This window comes from Dipodomys spectabilis, unplaced genomic scaffold, assembly GCF_019054845.1.
Source record: "Dipodomys spectabilis isolate Male_0828 unplaced genomic scaffold, ASM1905484v1 ptg000069l, whole genome shotgun sequence".
In the NCBI taxonomy this organism is placed as follows: Eukaryota; Metazoa; Chordata; class Mammalia; order Rodentia; family Heteromyidae; genus Dipodomys; species Dipodomys spectabilis.
Window position 1 is genome coordinate 24,865,679 of NW_024870746.1, and position 15,242 is coordinate 24,880,920.

General features: G+C 50.5%; 1 protein-coding gene across 1 annotated transcript in view; it reads right to left on the minus strand.

Annotated features, from left to right (window-relative positions):
- Nfasc (neurofascin) overlaps positions 1 to 15,242 on the minus strand; it is an 82,015-nt gene that overhangs the window by 55,714 nt on the left and 11,059 nt on the right. Inside the window, exons 2-6 of the mRNA XM_042681680.1 lie at positions 10,940 to 11,120; positions 4,581 to 4,686; positions 3,153 to 3,349; positions 2,676 to 2,798; positions 273 to 443 (exon numbers count right to left, since the gene is read on the minus strand). Coding sequence (XP_042537614.1) covers positions 273 to 443; positions 2,676 to 2,798; positions 3,153 to 3,349; positions 4,581 to 4,686; positions 10,940 to 11,030 — 688 coding nt within the window. The 5' untranslated portion in view covers positions 11,031 to 11,120. The remainder of the gene's footprint in view (positions 1 to 272; positions 444 to 2,675; positions 2,799 to 3,152; positions 3,350 to 4,580; positions 4,687 to 10,939; positions 11,121 to 15,242) is intronic.

The following is a 15,242-nucleotide window of genomic DNA, read 5'->3' on the forward strand; positions in this document are numbered from 1 at the left end:
TTATCTGAATGCGAGCGAGGGCTCCAGGGGCCCTCGAGGTAGGACAGGGCTGGGTCTTGCTGTGAGACTCTGATTCCCACTAAAGTCTGAGAAGCAGTGGTCTAGCACAGGACCAACACTGACTCAAGGCTTCAGCATCAAGAGATGCTGGGGAAGGTTAGCAGCAGCAGCTCAGGCACACTGAGCCAGAAGGATGGCTGTAGTGTCCAGGGCTATGTGGGCTCAGAGACTGTCTCCTGTGGCCCCCAGCCCTGGACAGGGGCTACACTTACTGGTGAGGACCTTGAGAGTGAAGGGGTTCTTCTGCTGGATGGTGTGGGTGAAGTGGAAGCGTGCATTGCAGCTGTAGTCAGTCTGCATGTCCTGTTGCATCACATTGGAGAAGTACAGGTCTCCGTTGTGGCCCTGGGAGACGCGTTTGTCCTGGGTGATAGGCTCCATGGCTGGAAGGAAAGCACAGGTGTGGATGGGGGTTAGGAGTAATGGCCACCATGAAAATCATTACCATCATTTGATGTGTGAATGCTGCAGAAGACCAGCTGGGGTCAGGAGGGTGACATCTCTTGGTTGAAGCCCCTCAAATCTGCTGTAGGGCATATTCCTACTTTACAGATGCTAACCTAGAGGCCAAGCCATGACTGGTTCATCTTTATACCCCAGCACCCAGCTTAGGTCCTGGCATACAAGGGGAAGGCTCTCAACAAGTTTCTGAATTAAATGAACTTGTCCTTGCCACCTTAAAACAACATTTAACCATCAACAATGATTAGATCCAGTTTTTATTTCTTTTCTGAACTTCCTAAGAAGAGGGCAGCTCCTGATTATAATTTGTGTAGCCATCGACAATACACGCAAGATGGCTTCAAATTTTGCGTATTAAAATAGAGAAGTGTGCTTTTTAGAATCAATGGTATCACAGGCTGCGGAATCTATTGTCAGTATCTTTCTCAGCACTGACGCCAACGCACAGCCCAGGTTTCAGGGCTGTCAGGCCCATCAGCATGCACTCAAAGCTGACCGCTCTTTTCCTATCCCATTGTTTTTAAAATCATCATGTCTTAAAGCAAAAAATGTCATCTTTCCCACAAGGAGGTGGTCAGCCCTTGGAATCATTTCTCAGAGATTTGCTCTAGGCTTACTAGGTGCCAGGCCCTGTGCTAGGTGTTGAACAGGGAGGTGAGTGAGAACACCAGTTCCTGCCCTGGAAGAGCCCCAGCCCAGCAGGTAACTGTAGGATAGTATTCAGAGTGGGGTGCTCCAGGGGGGAAGGAGATAGATGGGACTTCAGAAAGGGGCCCAGTCCATTCAGGGGCCCTGAGCTAAACCCTGACATCCTGTGCTAGGCAGAACAGAGGAGCTACAGTTTCTAAGTAGCAGAAAGAGCCTGGGCTAAAGGCGAACAGGACACAGGCCATTCAGGGGCCCAGGGGCCCAGGGAGGGAAGGTTAGAAGGGCTGGGAGGGAGAGGAACCTGACCAGGAGGACCAGGGAAAGGAGCCTGGATCTCAGTTCAAGATGAGGGATGAGCCACTGAAGGGCTTTCAGTATCTGAATGAAACAACCACACTCACAGTTTCATGAAGACAAGGGAGACTCGTCTGGGCTAGGTGTTGTAACTCAGGCACAAGCTAAAGGTGACGAGGCTGGGGAGAGGTCAGTGAGGAGGGACGGGAGGCACGGGATCCGATGGGAGCAGGCATGGACACAGCTTGGTGACAAACCAGATGAGATGGAGGAGAGGACAATCTAAACCAGGAATTCACAGGCCAACCACCAGCCTCCCCACAGATGTGAGGAGAGGAGAAAGGCTGGAGACTGCACAAAGCCTGCCTCACTGCAGACAGCTGCTTCTTCTGTGGCAGCCTGCTTTGGAAGTAGGTTGGCAGATGCAGGCATGGACAGAATGATGGATGGCAGGCAGGTAGTTAGATGGATATACAGATTGATAAATGGGAGGCACAGGGAGGGATGGAAGGAGGAGCAGAAGAAGCTGCTAGGTGGGCAGGGAGGAAGGGAAAAGGAAAGCCACAGAAAAGGAGAGAGGAAGAGGGTAAGGGAGAAGGGGGAAGGGATGGAGGGAGGGAAAGAGGGAGGGGGAGAACTTCTACTTGAAAATAAAGGCCCTATCTGCCTTTATTTTAATTGAAAATGTTCCACAAGCCTCAGATTGAGCCAGCACAATTTCTGAACGCTGCTAACTGCCACTCCTCATCAAAGGCTTCATTCCCCCTTTACCTCTGCCCTCCTTGCTGTGTAAATCTGAGCACCAGGCTGAGCAAAGATGGGGAGGGGGCTTGCCTTCCTTTCTCTTTTTAACCTTCCGTACCACAAATACTACCAAGAGCACGTGTGTGTGTGTGTGTGTGTGTGTGTGTGAGAGAGAGAGAGAGAGAGAGAGAGAGAGAGAGAGAGAGAGAGATCACTTCTAATCACTGCAGAACTGCAGAAGTACTCTGTCATTTATCTTTATAATAATGTTAGTCCTGCTTTTCCCAGAATATGAAACCGAGACCCAGGGACGTTAAGCAACTTGTTCTAGAGCACCCAGCTACAGCAGCCTCTCTGTATCTGTTCTCAGCCATGTGGCCCTTGTCTCTCACAGCTCACAGTCTTCCAGAGTGGGGAAACCATCCTTCAACCCCCTCCCCCATCCCAGACGAGGCTCCAGAACTCACAGCTGCTCATCCAGAAGATGACTGGGGACGGGAGGCCTGGCGGGGGGTTGCACTGCAGCGTCAAGGGGGCGCCTTCTTGAACCACAACGGGGTCCAGGTTTTCTTTGGGCCACAGGGGAGATTCTGAGAAGGAGACAGGGAGGTGAAGTGAGGCTGATCCTAGACAAGGGGAGCTGGAGAATGGGGGTGACAAGAGATAGGCAGGGCCATGAGTCAGGCGAGGGCTCAGCAGAGCACGGCCTTAGGATGGAGGAAGGATAGAGGCCTTTGATCAGAGCAGACGCCCACCTTCAAGGTGCCCCTCTCCTCTCCCCTCCTGATGCCCAGAGAGGCTGGTGAGGTTGTATCAGACTCTGATCTGGAAGCTTCCTTTCCAGGCAATCTTGCTGAGTGGGAGACCCATGGAGGTCACATGTAGGTCCAGGGTGGGGTCAGCCTTCCCCTCCTCCCAATGTTGGTCCCACCTGCAGCACTCACTGGACACCTGCAGGCGGATCCTGTTGGACAGGGCTGTGCCGAATTTGTTGCGGGCGAAGCACTGGTATTCCCCCTCATACTCCTCGGGCCGCCCACCGCTGCGGAAGTCAATCACCAGGGTCCCAGACCTTCTCCGCATGGACACCCGAGGGTCCTTGGCGATGTTGAAGAATCTACTGTTCCGGGTCCAGTGGAAGCTGTGGACAGCGGGGAGGGACAACAGTGACCCAGGTCTGCCAGAGACTGCCAGGGTCTGGCGCTGCTGGTATTCTTCCAGCCAAGGCTGAGAACCATGGCTCTGTATAGGCATTCAACTAGCCATGGGGGCAGGAAAGAGATTCTGTAAGAACATAATTCACAAGCCAGCAGTAATTATGATTTTGGGGGCAGAATGGGTTTGAACTCAGGGTTTTGTGCTTGCTAAAGCAAGTATACCGTACCACTGGTACACCCTATTTCTTTTTTAAAGCTTCTTCTTCTTTTTAAAAAATAGGGTCTTATACTATTTGTCCCAAACCAATCTTGGACCATACTCTTCCTACTTCTGCCTCCCACATAGCTGGAATTATAGATGCAAACCACCATACCTAAACTTGTTGGTTGAGATGGGGGTCTTACTTTTTGCCTGGACTGACCTCAAACCTGGATCCTCCTATTTTCTGCCTCCTGCACAGGCAGCATTACACACAGTGCTTGTCTGGGAGGCCTGGGCTGTCTCTGCTTCTCTTGGGAAGATGCATGTATCTGCTCTGGCCAGGCCCTTGTGGCTTGGCTACACATGTTGAGCAGGAGGAGAAGCAGAGCAGTGGTGACTGGTAATTGCTCCTGAGTCCTTTTCCCCACAGAGGAACTGGGGGAAAAGACCAAACCTCAGCAGCATGGTCCCCAGTACCTGGGCCAGAACACAGCCAGAAAGTGTCCCCTGAGACTGGACATGCCATGGAGAGATTGATCTGAGGCCTGCAGGAGGCTCCCGCTGGGCCCAGTCTGGGAGGTGAAGATGGACAACCAAGCATCTACCCCATCAGCAGCTGGGGACCAACCCTGACCTTGAGGGGTAAGAGCTGTGCATTTAAATCTGAATTCTGCTTTTTTTTTTTTTTCTGGTGTTACTGGGGTTTGAACCCTGGGCCTCATATTTGCTAGGCTGGTGTGATTCCACTGAGCCATACCTTCAGCCCTATTTTTCAGTGGTTATTGTTAGGATAGGGTCTTGCTTCCTGTCTGGACACTGGGATCACAGGCACATGACTTTCAATCAACTTCTTCCCATGGAGACAGAGTCTTGCAGACTGTTCTACCTGTGCAGTCTTTGAACTGTGATATTCCTCCTATTTTAAGCCTTCCAAGTAACGAGGATCCCAGGTGTGAGCCACTGGCACCCAGTTTCAATGGCATATTCTCAGGATCCCTTTACCCCCTACTCACCTGGGAGCCGGGTTCCCCTTTGCTTCACACTCAATCAGGATGTTATCCCGGGGGTCCACGATGTGGTCCTTCACGGACTGCTTGGTGATGGTCGGGGGCTGGGTCACTGCAGCAGGGCACATGGAGGAGGGAGGGGCAAGGTTACAACTTCAGGGACTCACCCAGGTCCTGGCTTGGGGAGCGGCTAACACCAGGCACTAGAGGAGCCACCTGGGCAAGCAGGTGTGAGCAGAACCCTATTCAAGAAGTGCGGTTTCTTAAATGGGGCTGCAGGAGGTGGGAGTCAAAGGCTGAGCCTAAGACCCCTATGAGAAACTGGAATCCAGACTGTTTCCCCCAGGCTTAGATCCCAATGCCCAGCACACCACACGGCGAACAATGCTCTTGAGAACTGAATGCAGAAACCAAAGCAGCTGTGTTTCAGAATGTAGGGCCTGGTACTTCTTGAGCCTGAGGCTCAGTAGATGGCTGAAGTGCAGAAAGAACTGAGGGAGCCCTCGATCTTGGAGAACTTCCCACAACTTCTCGTGTGCCAAGGAACCACACTGAGCTGGGGGACCTGGGTCAGCCACTGGAGGATAGGGGAGCAGCAGCATCTATAAGGCACCACAGCTTCCTTCCAGAAACCCTCTTCTGAACCCCCTCTTCTCTTTGGGCTCATAATAGGATGCCCCAGGGAAAGTGTCCCTGTCCTGTGATCAGGGATCTCACATGCTTGGCTAGAGTGAGAGCCCCAGCTGAAGCCCCAGCAGAAGACCCCACTGGGTCGTCCCCAACCTCTGGTGTCCCTCACCTGGCCCTCCTGCCTCCCTCCCGCCTCCCAGAGGCTCACAGAGGACTTACGCTCATTCTGAATGCTTGCTGTTAGTTCCAGTGGTTAGCATTGGGAAGGGGAGAAAAGAAAAAAAATTGTTATCACACACCACTGTTAGGTGTCCTTATGCCCCAGCATGCAGGGAGAGGGGGTGGGGACGTCGAGCGGGGCACTCTCCTCCCAGGTGCAGAACTCATAGGAGATCCAAGCAGGCTTGAGGAACAGACCCAGTCAGGCCTCCCTGGGAGACCAAAACCACACCATGAAGCAAGACCAGCTTTTGACCAAAGGGAGAGGCCATTAGAGGAGTCCAAAGTCCATAACTGACAAGGAGGCCCTGAAGATATTTCTTAGTATCTGAGGCCATCTGCGAAGTGGGCTCCTCAGTCCATGGTGAAAGGGGAGGTGCTAGGAAAAGTGCTGGCTCTAAGCCACTGTTGCAGGGCCAAAGCCTAAGATGTGGAGGCCTCGGCACCCAGCAAGGCCCATGGCCTCATTTCTCCCACCCTCTCCTCTTCTATACATGAAAGCATGCTCTCTCCTCAGTGGCTCCTGCTTTTCTATCCTCTGCACTGTGGCCAAGCCCACTGCTCCCAGAGCGGGTAAAGAGGCAGGGGCCACAAAGCTTCCCCAGCTAGAATACACCAGGGTTCCCACACAGATGTGCATACCTCTGTGTGTGTGTGTGTGTGTGTGTGTGTGTGTGTGTGTGTGTGTGTGTGTGTGTGTGTGTGTGTGTGTGTATGTGTTTCTGATTTCTAGATTTGAATAAGTATACAAATCACCTTAAGTCTGGCTAACAGGCAGGTTGCAATTTAGCTGGGCTGGACTGGAATCTGGATTCTGTTTCTCTTTGTGGTTGTTTTGTCCTACAGTGCTGGGGATAGGCCCCAGAAACTTGCAAATGCTAGGCAAGCACTCTGCGACTGAGCTGTTTCCTAGCCCAAAGTCTGCCTTTCTGAAAAGTTCTGGGGGAATACTGAGGAAGGCAGTCTGTTAACCACGCTTTGGATAGCAAGATTCTAGTTGATGTGTGTTTTTTGTGGGGAGGACATCTTGGTTCCAGTGTATTTGGGGAAGACAGACCGTGTGCCTCCCTAATTTCACATGCCTGTCCTTAAGCTATTAAAAAGCAACACGGCATCTTATCTTACATGAGTGGGGATGTCAGAGCCTGCACTGGTGTGGACAGCTGGCGTTTTCAGAAAGAGTGCTGCTGACAGGAGTGGAGGCTATGGCCTAGGGGCAACCCCGAGGCGTTCTGGCCTGAATAGAGTGAGACATGGAAGAGGAACACAGGGGCTCAGAGAAGGCACCCCGGAGGGGCCAGAGCTCAGCTTGGGAGGCCGAAGGACATGAGCCAGGGGAGCATGGCAGTTGAATGCCCTACTGTGCACTCCATCAGCAGGGGAAAAGTCCTACAGCGTGAGCAATGAAAAGGTTCAATGTGTGCCAGGGTGGCGCGGCCCAGGGAGCACTGAAGTGACATTTGTCCAGGGAGGGCTGGGGAGGGAGGGAGAGGGAAAGTGTAGCTTCTGAACATGTGCCCTGTGAGCACCGGCTCTGCATCTCTGCCTGAACACCATTCTCCCACCAGGGGCCCAGGAAAGGCTAGAAAGCCCATGCAGTTGGCAGAGGAGGGACCATTCTCAGGACAGGCAGGGCTGGCTTTTGAGACCACTCCTTTTGGCCACCAGTCTAGGCCTGGGTTTCTACATTTCAAGACCCGGGTGGCGTCTCCTGGATCCTCGTGTATGATGGAGGATCAACAGAGGCTCTGGCGTCCAGCAGAGGCTCAGAGGAGGCTCTGACCTCACCCCAGTTGACTGCCTGACACAGGACCTTCCTTCTTCACCCACACAGATTCTGGCCTCTCTGGTAGAGTCAAAGCTCGTTCAAGGAATCTCAGATCTAAGAGTAAAGGCAGCCCCATGGGTAAGACCCCAGGGAACTGTGCTCTGGAGCTGGAATGGAGCCCCAGTCCTCCAAGGCTTGGTCCAGGGCTCATCTTTACAAATGCTTGCACAGATGGAGAAGCGAATGGCCTCAGAGCCCTTCCCTTGACTCTCTGAGTAAGGGGTAGAAGGGAGACCTTAGAAGGTGGAGACTCACAGGGCAGCCACCACAGGATGGTTGCTGCCCCTAACCCCACGCAGCCCATCTGGCCAGGGCCTTTCTTTAGAATCTACTCGCTTAAAGAGACAATGACATTTGTAGCCACTGCTGTGCCTGTACTCCCAAGGAATTTATTACAGGAACACAATCCATCTAGAAGACAAGCTAGCATGGGGGGTATGGGAGAGACGGTGGGAATGGCCTGTCTCAAGACAAGGACGACTAAACCCCTATCCAGTGTCATACCACCTGCTCACCTTTCCTTTTATGGAACTTGCTGTCTGTCAAGTGAAGAATGAATTTCTGTCTCTGTCCTCTAAGGGGGAGAAGAGCTCTTCTGCCCTGGCCTGGCAGGGTGAGCAGGGGCCTCTCTAGGCTGTTTTTGCCCTCAGGAACTTCTTCTGGTCCCCATTCTTCCCTCAGAGGACCAGGATGGAGCCTGTGGGGGAGTGTTACTGAGGCCATCCTGCAGTGCAATTTGGATGAAAGGGGGTAGGAGTGTCTTCCCTGCTCCACAGGCCTCTCTATGGGTTTCTGGAAGGAAACACCAAGTCCCCATGGTGTGTGAGGGAGATGGGAGGGCCAAGCTGCCAAGAGACTCACTTTTGGACAAATCTCCTCTGGCTGATGAGGTGACCCTTTGCTTTTTTTCAAAGGTCGTGCTGTTCTCCTTGGGGCTGAGAGGAGGGAGGTGGCGGTGGGAGGAAGGTGCGTGTGACTTCACTGGCAGAATGTGGGAGCTGGAGGCTGGGTAGTCAATGAGGGATTGTACAGCAGCCACGGGCACTGGTCCAGGAGGTTGCTGCGTCCCATCCCCCCAGAGAAGCGGCGTCCAGCCCTTCAGGCACAGAGAATGCCCGGGACACCTGGAAGGGGAGTCTCTGACCTGAGGCCCTCAGAGACGGAGGGTGAGCACAGCTGATATGGGAACAGGCTGGGGAAGAAGCCTGGTTACCAGGGCAACTGGGTCTTCCCAGAAGGGTCAGAAGGGCCAGCCTTGCTGTTGTCTGGGAATCAGCTTCTGCAGACTCAACTTGGAGTCGCTCTGATGGCCTGAGCCCTTGGGAGGCACAGTATACTTGGGGCCTTCTGAATCTACACAGCCTGGGCTACTTGTACTGGTGTGACACAGGGACTCCCCTATCCAGCACAGAGGCATGAAGCCATGTTCCTGGCTCTGTGCGTCCCTGTTTCCTAAGCGGTCAGCTAAGGTCAAGCTCTGCTTCCCAGTTAGCCAGGGGATCACGTGTGTGGCAAGGCAGTGCGGCACTGAGCTCTGCCTGGCCCAGGACAGCTGTGACGGCAGCGTCTATTCCGACTACATCACTGTTTCGTTGCGTGACCCTGAGCAAGAACGGAGCTGAGCATCTGTGAATACAGCAGGGAAGGGAGGGTGTTCCCCAATTCCCTTCAGGATACTGGGATGGGGACACTGTGGTGGAAGGCTCTTGGCACTTGGGAGAGACCTCCTGGGCCTCCATCTCCAGTGAAATTCAGATCTCAATTCTGTTATTTATTTATATGCTGGTCCTAGGGCTTGAACTCAGGGCCTGGGTGCTCTCCCTGAGCTTTGTGCTCAAAGCTGGCATTCTACCACTTGAGCCACAGCTCCACTTCTGGATATGAGGATCTCATGGACTTTCCTGCCCAGGGTGGCTTCAAACCGTGAACCCTAGCCTTCTGAGAAGTCAGGTGTGAACCCCTAGCACCTAGCTAAGATCTCAATTCTTAATGTGAATGATGTCAATGCTAGTTCTTCCTCATTCCTTCTCTTCTATTTTTCCTTCTTTTCTTCCTTTTTTTTTTGGTAGTACTTTTTTAAACCTTTTTTTTTTTTCCAATTCAAGGCCTTCATGGTGCTTGGCTGGTCCTCTTCCACTTCAGCTATACCTCCAGGTCTTTTTAAAAAAACTTTTTGGCAATACTAGTATTTGAACTCAGTACCTTATACTTGCTGGGCAGGCACTTAGGTAACACATCCATCCCTTTGTTTTTAGGTTTTTGCCTTTTTTTTCCAGATGGATACTATGATGTTGATGGGACCTAGGCTTGGACCTAGATGGTCCGCCACGATGCCTCACAGGCAGCTGGGGTAACAGGTGCACACATCCCCAGCCTGTTGGTCGAGAGGGGAAGCTCTTAATAACTTTTTGCCTGGGCTTGCCTTGAACTCTGATCCTCCTAATTGTCCACTTTCTGAGCAGTTGGTATTGCAGGCATGAGCCCTGTATTTCTGAGTTCACTTTGCAGGAGCTCCTCCCCCACTGACCCCAGGCATCCTGGGGCAGGTGAGTGAGAAGTGGCAGAAGAGAAACAAGCCTTCATCACATTCCTGGTAACCCAATTTCCTCTGCACCCCCACCCCTCTAGGGACGTGGCCTTATCATGCTCCTTATTAGATTGTCTGCCTGGGACTGTTAATGAGAAACTCTCCTTGAGCCAGCTGCACAGACCGTCACCATGGGAACAGTTTCTCTCACAACTCCCATCTCCTCCCTCCCTGTGTACATGCGTTCACACACATTTGGGGTGGGCTACAAGGGCCTTGCCTATCTTGTTTCTGGTTCCAACATGCATTTCTGGCCTCTGTCATCCAGAGGTGCCCACTCTTCTCAGGAAGCTATTATGGTGATGTGGGGTGGAGAAGGGTCTGGCTTTGGACAGCTCCACTGAAGGGGGACCCCTTGTGCCCCTCCTCAGACATCTGTTGACCAGACAGGGCAGGTCCATGTTGGCATCACGTGAGCCACACATCTCTTGAGACAAGGGACGTGGGCAGAAGTGGAGCCCACACTATAGTGGAGACATCCCAGTAGTAATGTCAGAACTATGGAAAGGGAGCAGGTACCTACAGGCAGAACCACTGTGGCCACCAGTCATCTGATCACAGCCACAGGCTGGCGTGTAAACATACTGTTGCTCTGTTAGATCAGCATGTCAGGCTCTGGGAAATCTGGAAACAAGGAATCCATGCCTGGTTCCCAGGGTACCATTGTAAGTTGGTTTTATTTTAATATCTTATGTAGCCAGGTCTTTTTGTAAAATAATTCCACTCCCAACCCTCTCAAGGCCTTCCATCCTCCAGAGAACTCTAGCCAAGAGGACTTAGGGCTCCGTTTTGCATATATGAGGCTATCATGTGGTTTTCAGAATTCCAAACTATCACCACTGGTAACCCCTCCAGTAGCCCCAAACATCAGCGTAGCCCTGTGAGAACAGCCCTGCAATGTACAATCTCTTATTTCCAAACACAAGCCCGTGTCAGTTCTTCAGAGAGAAAAATCAGCTCTGGACCCCAGAATCCACTGCTATCCTGTCTCCAACTGGCTTAACAGGTCTTAGCTTTCCCTCACTTCTCTTCACCCCCTTCCCTCCCACTCCTCGGCCCAAAATCAGCAGGGAAAAGAGAAGAGCAGAAAGTATAACTCACGATCCATAGGAATCTCGATGGCACCACTAAGGCTGAGGAGGAAGAGGAGGAAGGCTGCATGGACCCAGGGTGGTGCCTGCTGCCTGGCCATCCTCAGCACCAGGCCCCACTCCCTGCTCCCCAGCCCTCGGGGTCTCGCTGCCTTGTGCCGCTCTAAGTGGGCCTCCCGGACAGAGCTCAGCTGTGGAAAGAAACACAGAAGCAATAAGGTCCTCTTGAACATGTGGTCTGCTTCAGTAACCCTACAGGGCCTGGATGAGCTCAAGGGTCCCCTTGGTCCTAGATTAGGGGTATCTGAGGATGGAGTTTTAAACTTCAGCACTATTGACACTTGGGACAAAGTAGTTCTTGGTGTATGTGGCAGGGGTGAGGGTGGGGGAGGGGGAGGAGAGCTGTCCTGGGCATTGTAGGATGTCTAGCAGCATCCTAGGCCTCTACCTACCAAATGCTAGTAAAGCCCATGGGTGCCATCAGTCAAAAATGTCTCTAGCCGGGCACTGGTGACTTATAATAGGTATAATCCTAGCTACTCAGAAGGCTGAGATCTGAGGAGCCCAGGCAGTAAAGTCTGTGAGACTTTTATCTCCAATTAGCCAGTAAAAGTAGCTCCAGTGGTAGAATGCCAACTTAGAGCAAAAAGTTAAGGGGCAGTGCCCAGGTCTTGAGTTTAAGCCCCAGTACTGGCACACACAAAAAAATCTCTGAACATTGTCACCTGTCTCAGGAAGGCACACCACCACCTTTTTTTTTTTTTTTAAATTTTATTTTATTTTATTTGAGGCACCTTCTGAAGGTAGAAGGAAAGGCAACTGCACAGAACAGTCCTGAGGCAAAACACCAGTCCCACTCCTAGCTTTCAGAAGATGCCACACACTGAGCTGGAAGAGCCATGGCAAGCCTACAGCCTGCTGGACCATGTGCTCTGTGTGTGTGTGTGTGTGTGGATGGGGTGGAGGTCCAGGGTAAAGATCGTGGCCATGTCTTTTGATCCCTGCTCTGTGTGTGTGTGTGTGTGTGTGTGTGTGTGTGTGTGTGTGTGTGTGTGTGTGTGTGTGTGTGTGTGTGTGTGTGTGTGTGTGTGTGTGTGTGTGTGTGTGTGTGTGTGTGGATGGGGTGGAGGTCCAGGATAAAGATCATGGCCATGTCTTTTGATCCCAGAGTGGCAGAGCAGGATGACATCAGCTGCCCTAGGGGTCATGGACATGAACTTGGCTGCCCAAAGAATTTTTAAAAATTATTTCTGAAAACACTTTGTCCTAATAAAGGTATGGTGATCCTTGGCATTGTCCTGCTACAGGCAATAGCAGTAGTGAGGCAGTGACCTCGTAGAAACAGGCTTCGGTGAGCAACAGAGTGGGTGATGTTTATGATAGTTCAACATTAAGCACAGGACTTATAAGAAAAAGGCTAAAAATGATTGTTCAAGGAAAATAGATGCTTAATGGATTCTGAGAGAGAAGAAGAAGAGAAGCCTGCAGCTGAGAGCTCACACACTGCTGTATTTCCTGGGGCTCTGAAACATACAATCTTCATAATTGGTTCAGTTTACTGTTCTGCCAAGCCAAGTCAAAGGGGAAGGCAGGCAGTGCCTTCTCCAGATTTCTTCCAGCTTTTCTGGGCTAACAGCTGTCTACCACATGGACACATAACTGGCAGCAACTTAGTCCTTTGTCACCTGTATATAGCTACCATCTCCCATCCATCTAGAAGGATAAAGCACAGGAGCAGGCTCCTGGGGACAAGGACATCCTTCTTGAGACCTGGAGTAGGAAGCAGGCCACCAATCACTGCAACAGAGATGCCTCCCTGTGCCCGGATGTAGGGCAAGTGGAAGGATACTGATTCACATCTTAGCAGTTTCTTCCCTGTCAGCAAGGCCTAATACCAGCCCCAACCTCATATATATGAGTATGTGCATAGGCACAGATGCATACCCCCCACCCCACTACGCGCGCGTGTGTAGTGTGTGTGTGTGTGTGTGTGTGTGTACTTCATTCACCTGCCCCTCTTGCTCTCTTGTTTGTTGTTTGACTCCTTGAGTTAATCATAGCACAGCACAAAAGACATAGCAGGTCTCAATAGATGATAAAAGGATATATAAATGTATGGGGGGGAAAAAAAAAGAATGGAACAAATGATTAAGTTAGTAAGAGCACGTGTTTTGTTTTTAACCAGTGCATATTCCTTTAGAAAACCACCAGGTGGAGCAAGAGGGCGCTCACTGTGAGTCTGAGCAGTGCACAGTGAAGATGAGTTTTTCTATAGGTTAATACGTATTCTTGCCAGGAAATCAACCTGCTGGAAAAGGGTTGGAATGCTTTGGCTAGAAGGCATCACAGAGATCTTTGTTTCTTTTTCCTAACCTTCTAAGACGGCTCTTACACGGTTTCTCAAGTTGCCCAGGAAGGCCTCTCTTGGTATACACATTGCCAAAGGTGAGACACAGGTCCTGTAGCCAAAAGCCTTGTGTGGGCAGAACCTGAGCTAGGGGAAGGCTCAGCAACTTCAGGAGGGACAGTGGGATAGCTCCAGCTTTGGCTCCAGACTACCAGGTTTTGCTCAGGACCCCCCAAGCAGTAGGATATCATGGGAAAGAGAAGAAGGATATTTTGTTATGAAACAAGGAAGCCAAAAGCGATTCATTAACTAGAAACACAAAGGCAAAAAAGAAAAAAAAAGCTCAATCATTGTGAATATGTTTACCTCACAATTTAACAACTCAAGAGAAAAAGGATACGATTCACGTCTAGCTGATTCAAGGTTTTTCTCCCACTTTACCCTAAAGAGGCAACTTTCCAACCAAATCTTAAGAGAATTAATTAAACATTAGTTCATTTCATAAAATACTCTTACTTTCAGATAAGCCCAGGGAGGGAAAGGGATTTGTCTAACCCTGCTGGTTAATGGCAAAAGCTAAGAAACAAACCCAGGTGTCCCGACTCCTTTTAAAGCACCCAGCAACCTCATTTTTGATATGTAGGAAAGTCCCAGAGTAAAGGTGCTAATTTCAAAGGGAGCATATAGTCTGGACATTCCTTGAAAAGTTAAAGATAAAATTGCCAGATGAGCCTTTAATTTTCTCGAAGGTATATGCCTATGAGATAAAAAGATTAAAAACAGCTACTCAGAGAAGTACCTGGGCAATCTGTTCATAGCAATATTGTTTGCAATGGCTAAGAGGTAGAAACAAACCCAAGGTCCACCCAGAGATGCATGGAGGAAAACATTGAGTGTACACATACCAGACAATATTATTCAGCCATAGAAAGCATGGGAACAAACTGGGCACTAGTAGCTCATACCTGTAATCAGGAGGCTGAGATCTTATCTCCAAAAAACTACTGAGAAAAAGCTGTAAGTGGCATTGTGGCTCAAGTTGTAGAGCATTAGCCTTAAGCAAAGGATGTTCAGGTACAGCACACAGGCCCTGAGTTCAAGCCCAAAAACAAAAAAAGGAAGGAAACACTGATATATGCTACGATGAAAAACAGGTACAGTGAAGTCCCATACTAAATGATCCACGAATAAAATTTTGTATAAGAAGTATCCAGAATGAGCAAACACATAGAACACCCAGATTAGTGGTGACCACGGGTAAAAGGGAAAGGGCCTGGGGGCTGACTTTGCTTAATGGTTTAGATTTCTTGGAGCTGAGGAAGATGTTTTGCAACTAGACAGAGGTGATTATAGTGTACATGATGAATGGACTGTCACTCAACTGTGTGCCTTTAAGAGGCTTGGTTTATGTGTTTTGTCTCCTTAAACAAAGAACGTGTCAGGTTGGTCTCTACAACATACTCATAAAATGAAGGGCCACAATGAGAAAGGTGGGTGATGGATGTGGACACAAAGGGCTGCCATCTCTACACCTGAGCACAAGGAGAGAAAAGAGAAAGAGTGGAGCCGCCTGACCAGGAACTGTTTGGCCACACTGAATCGTGAATCACACTGAATCACTGCTTCATACAGAACCCCACTGTGGAGAGGTGCATTACAGAGAGGAAAGGGAATGTTTCTTAGAATCACTCGGGCCCCATTCAAACATGCAAATTCCTAGACTCTCAAACGCTAGGAAGAGACAAAATCAGGTGAAGTGTGTGTGTGTGTGTGTGTGTGTGTGTGTGTGTGTGTGTGTGTGTGTGTGTGTGTGTGTGTGTGTGTGTGTGTGTGTGTGTGTGTACTGGGGATTGTAATGCAGGAACCACATCTCCATTCCTTTTTTGTGTTGGTTGTTTTTGAGGTAGATGTCTTGCTGTATGCCTGAACCCTCCTGGGCCTTCCTACTTGTGCTTTCCCTTTAGCT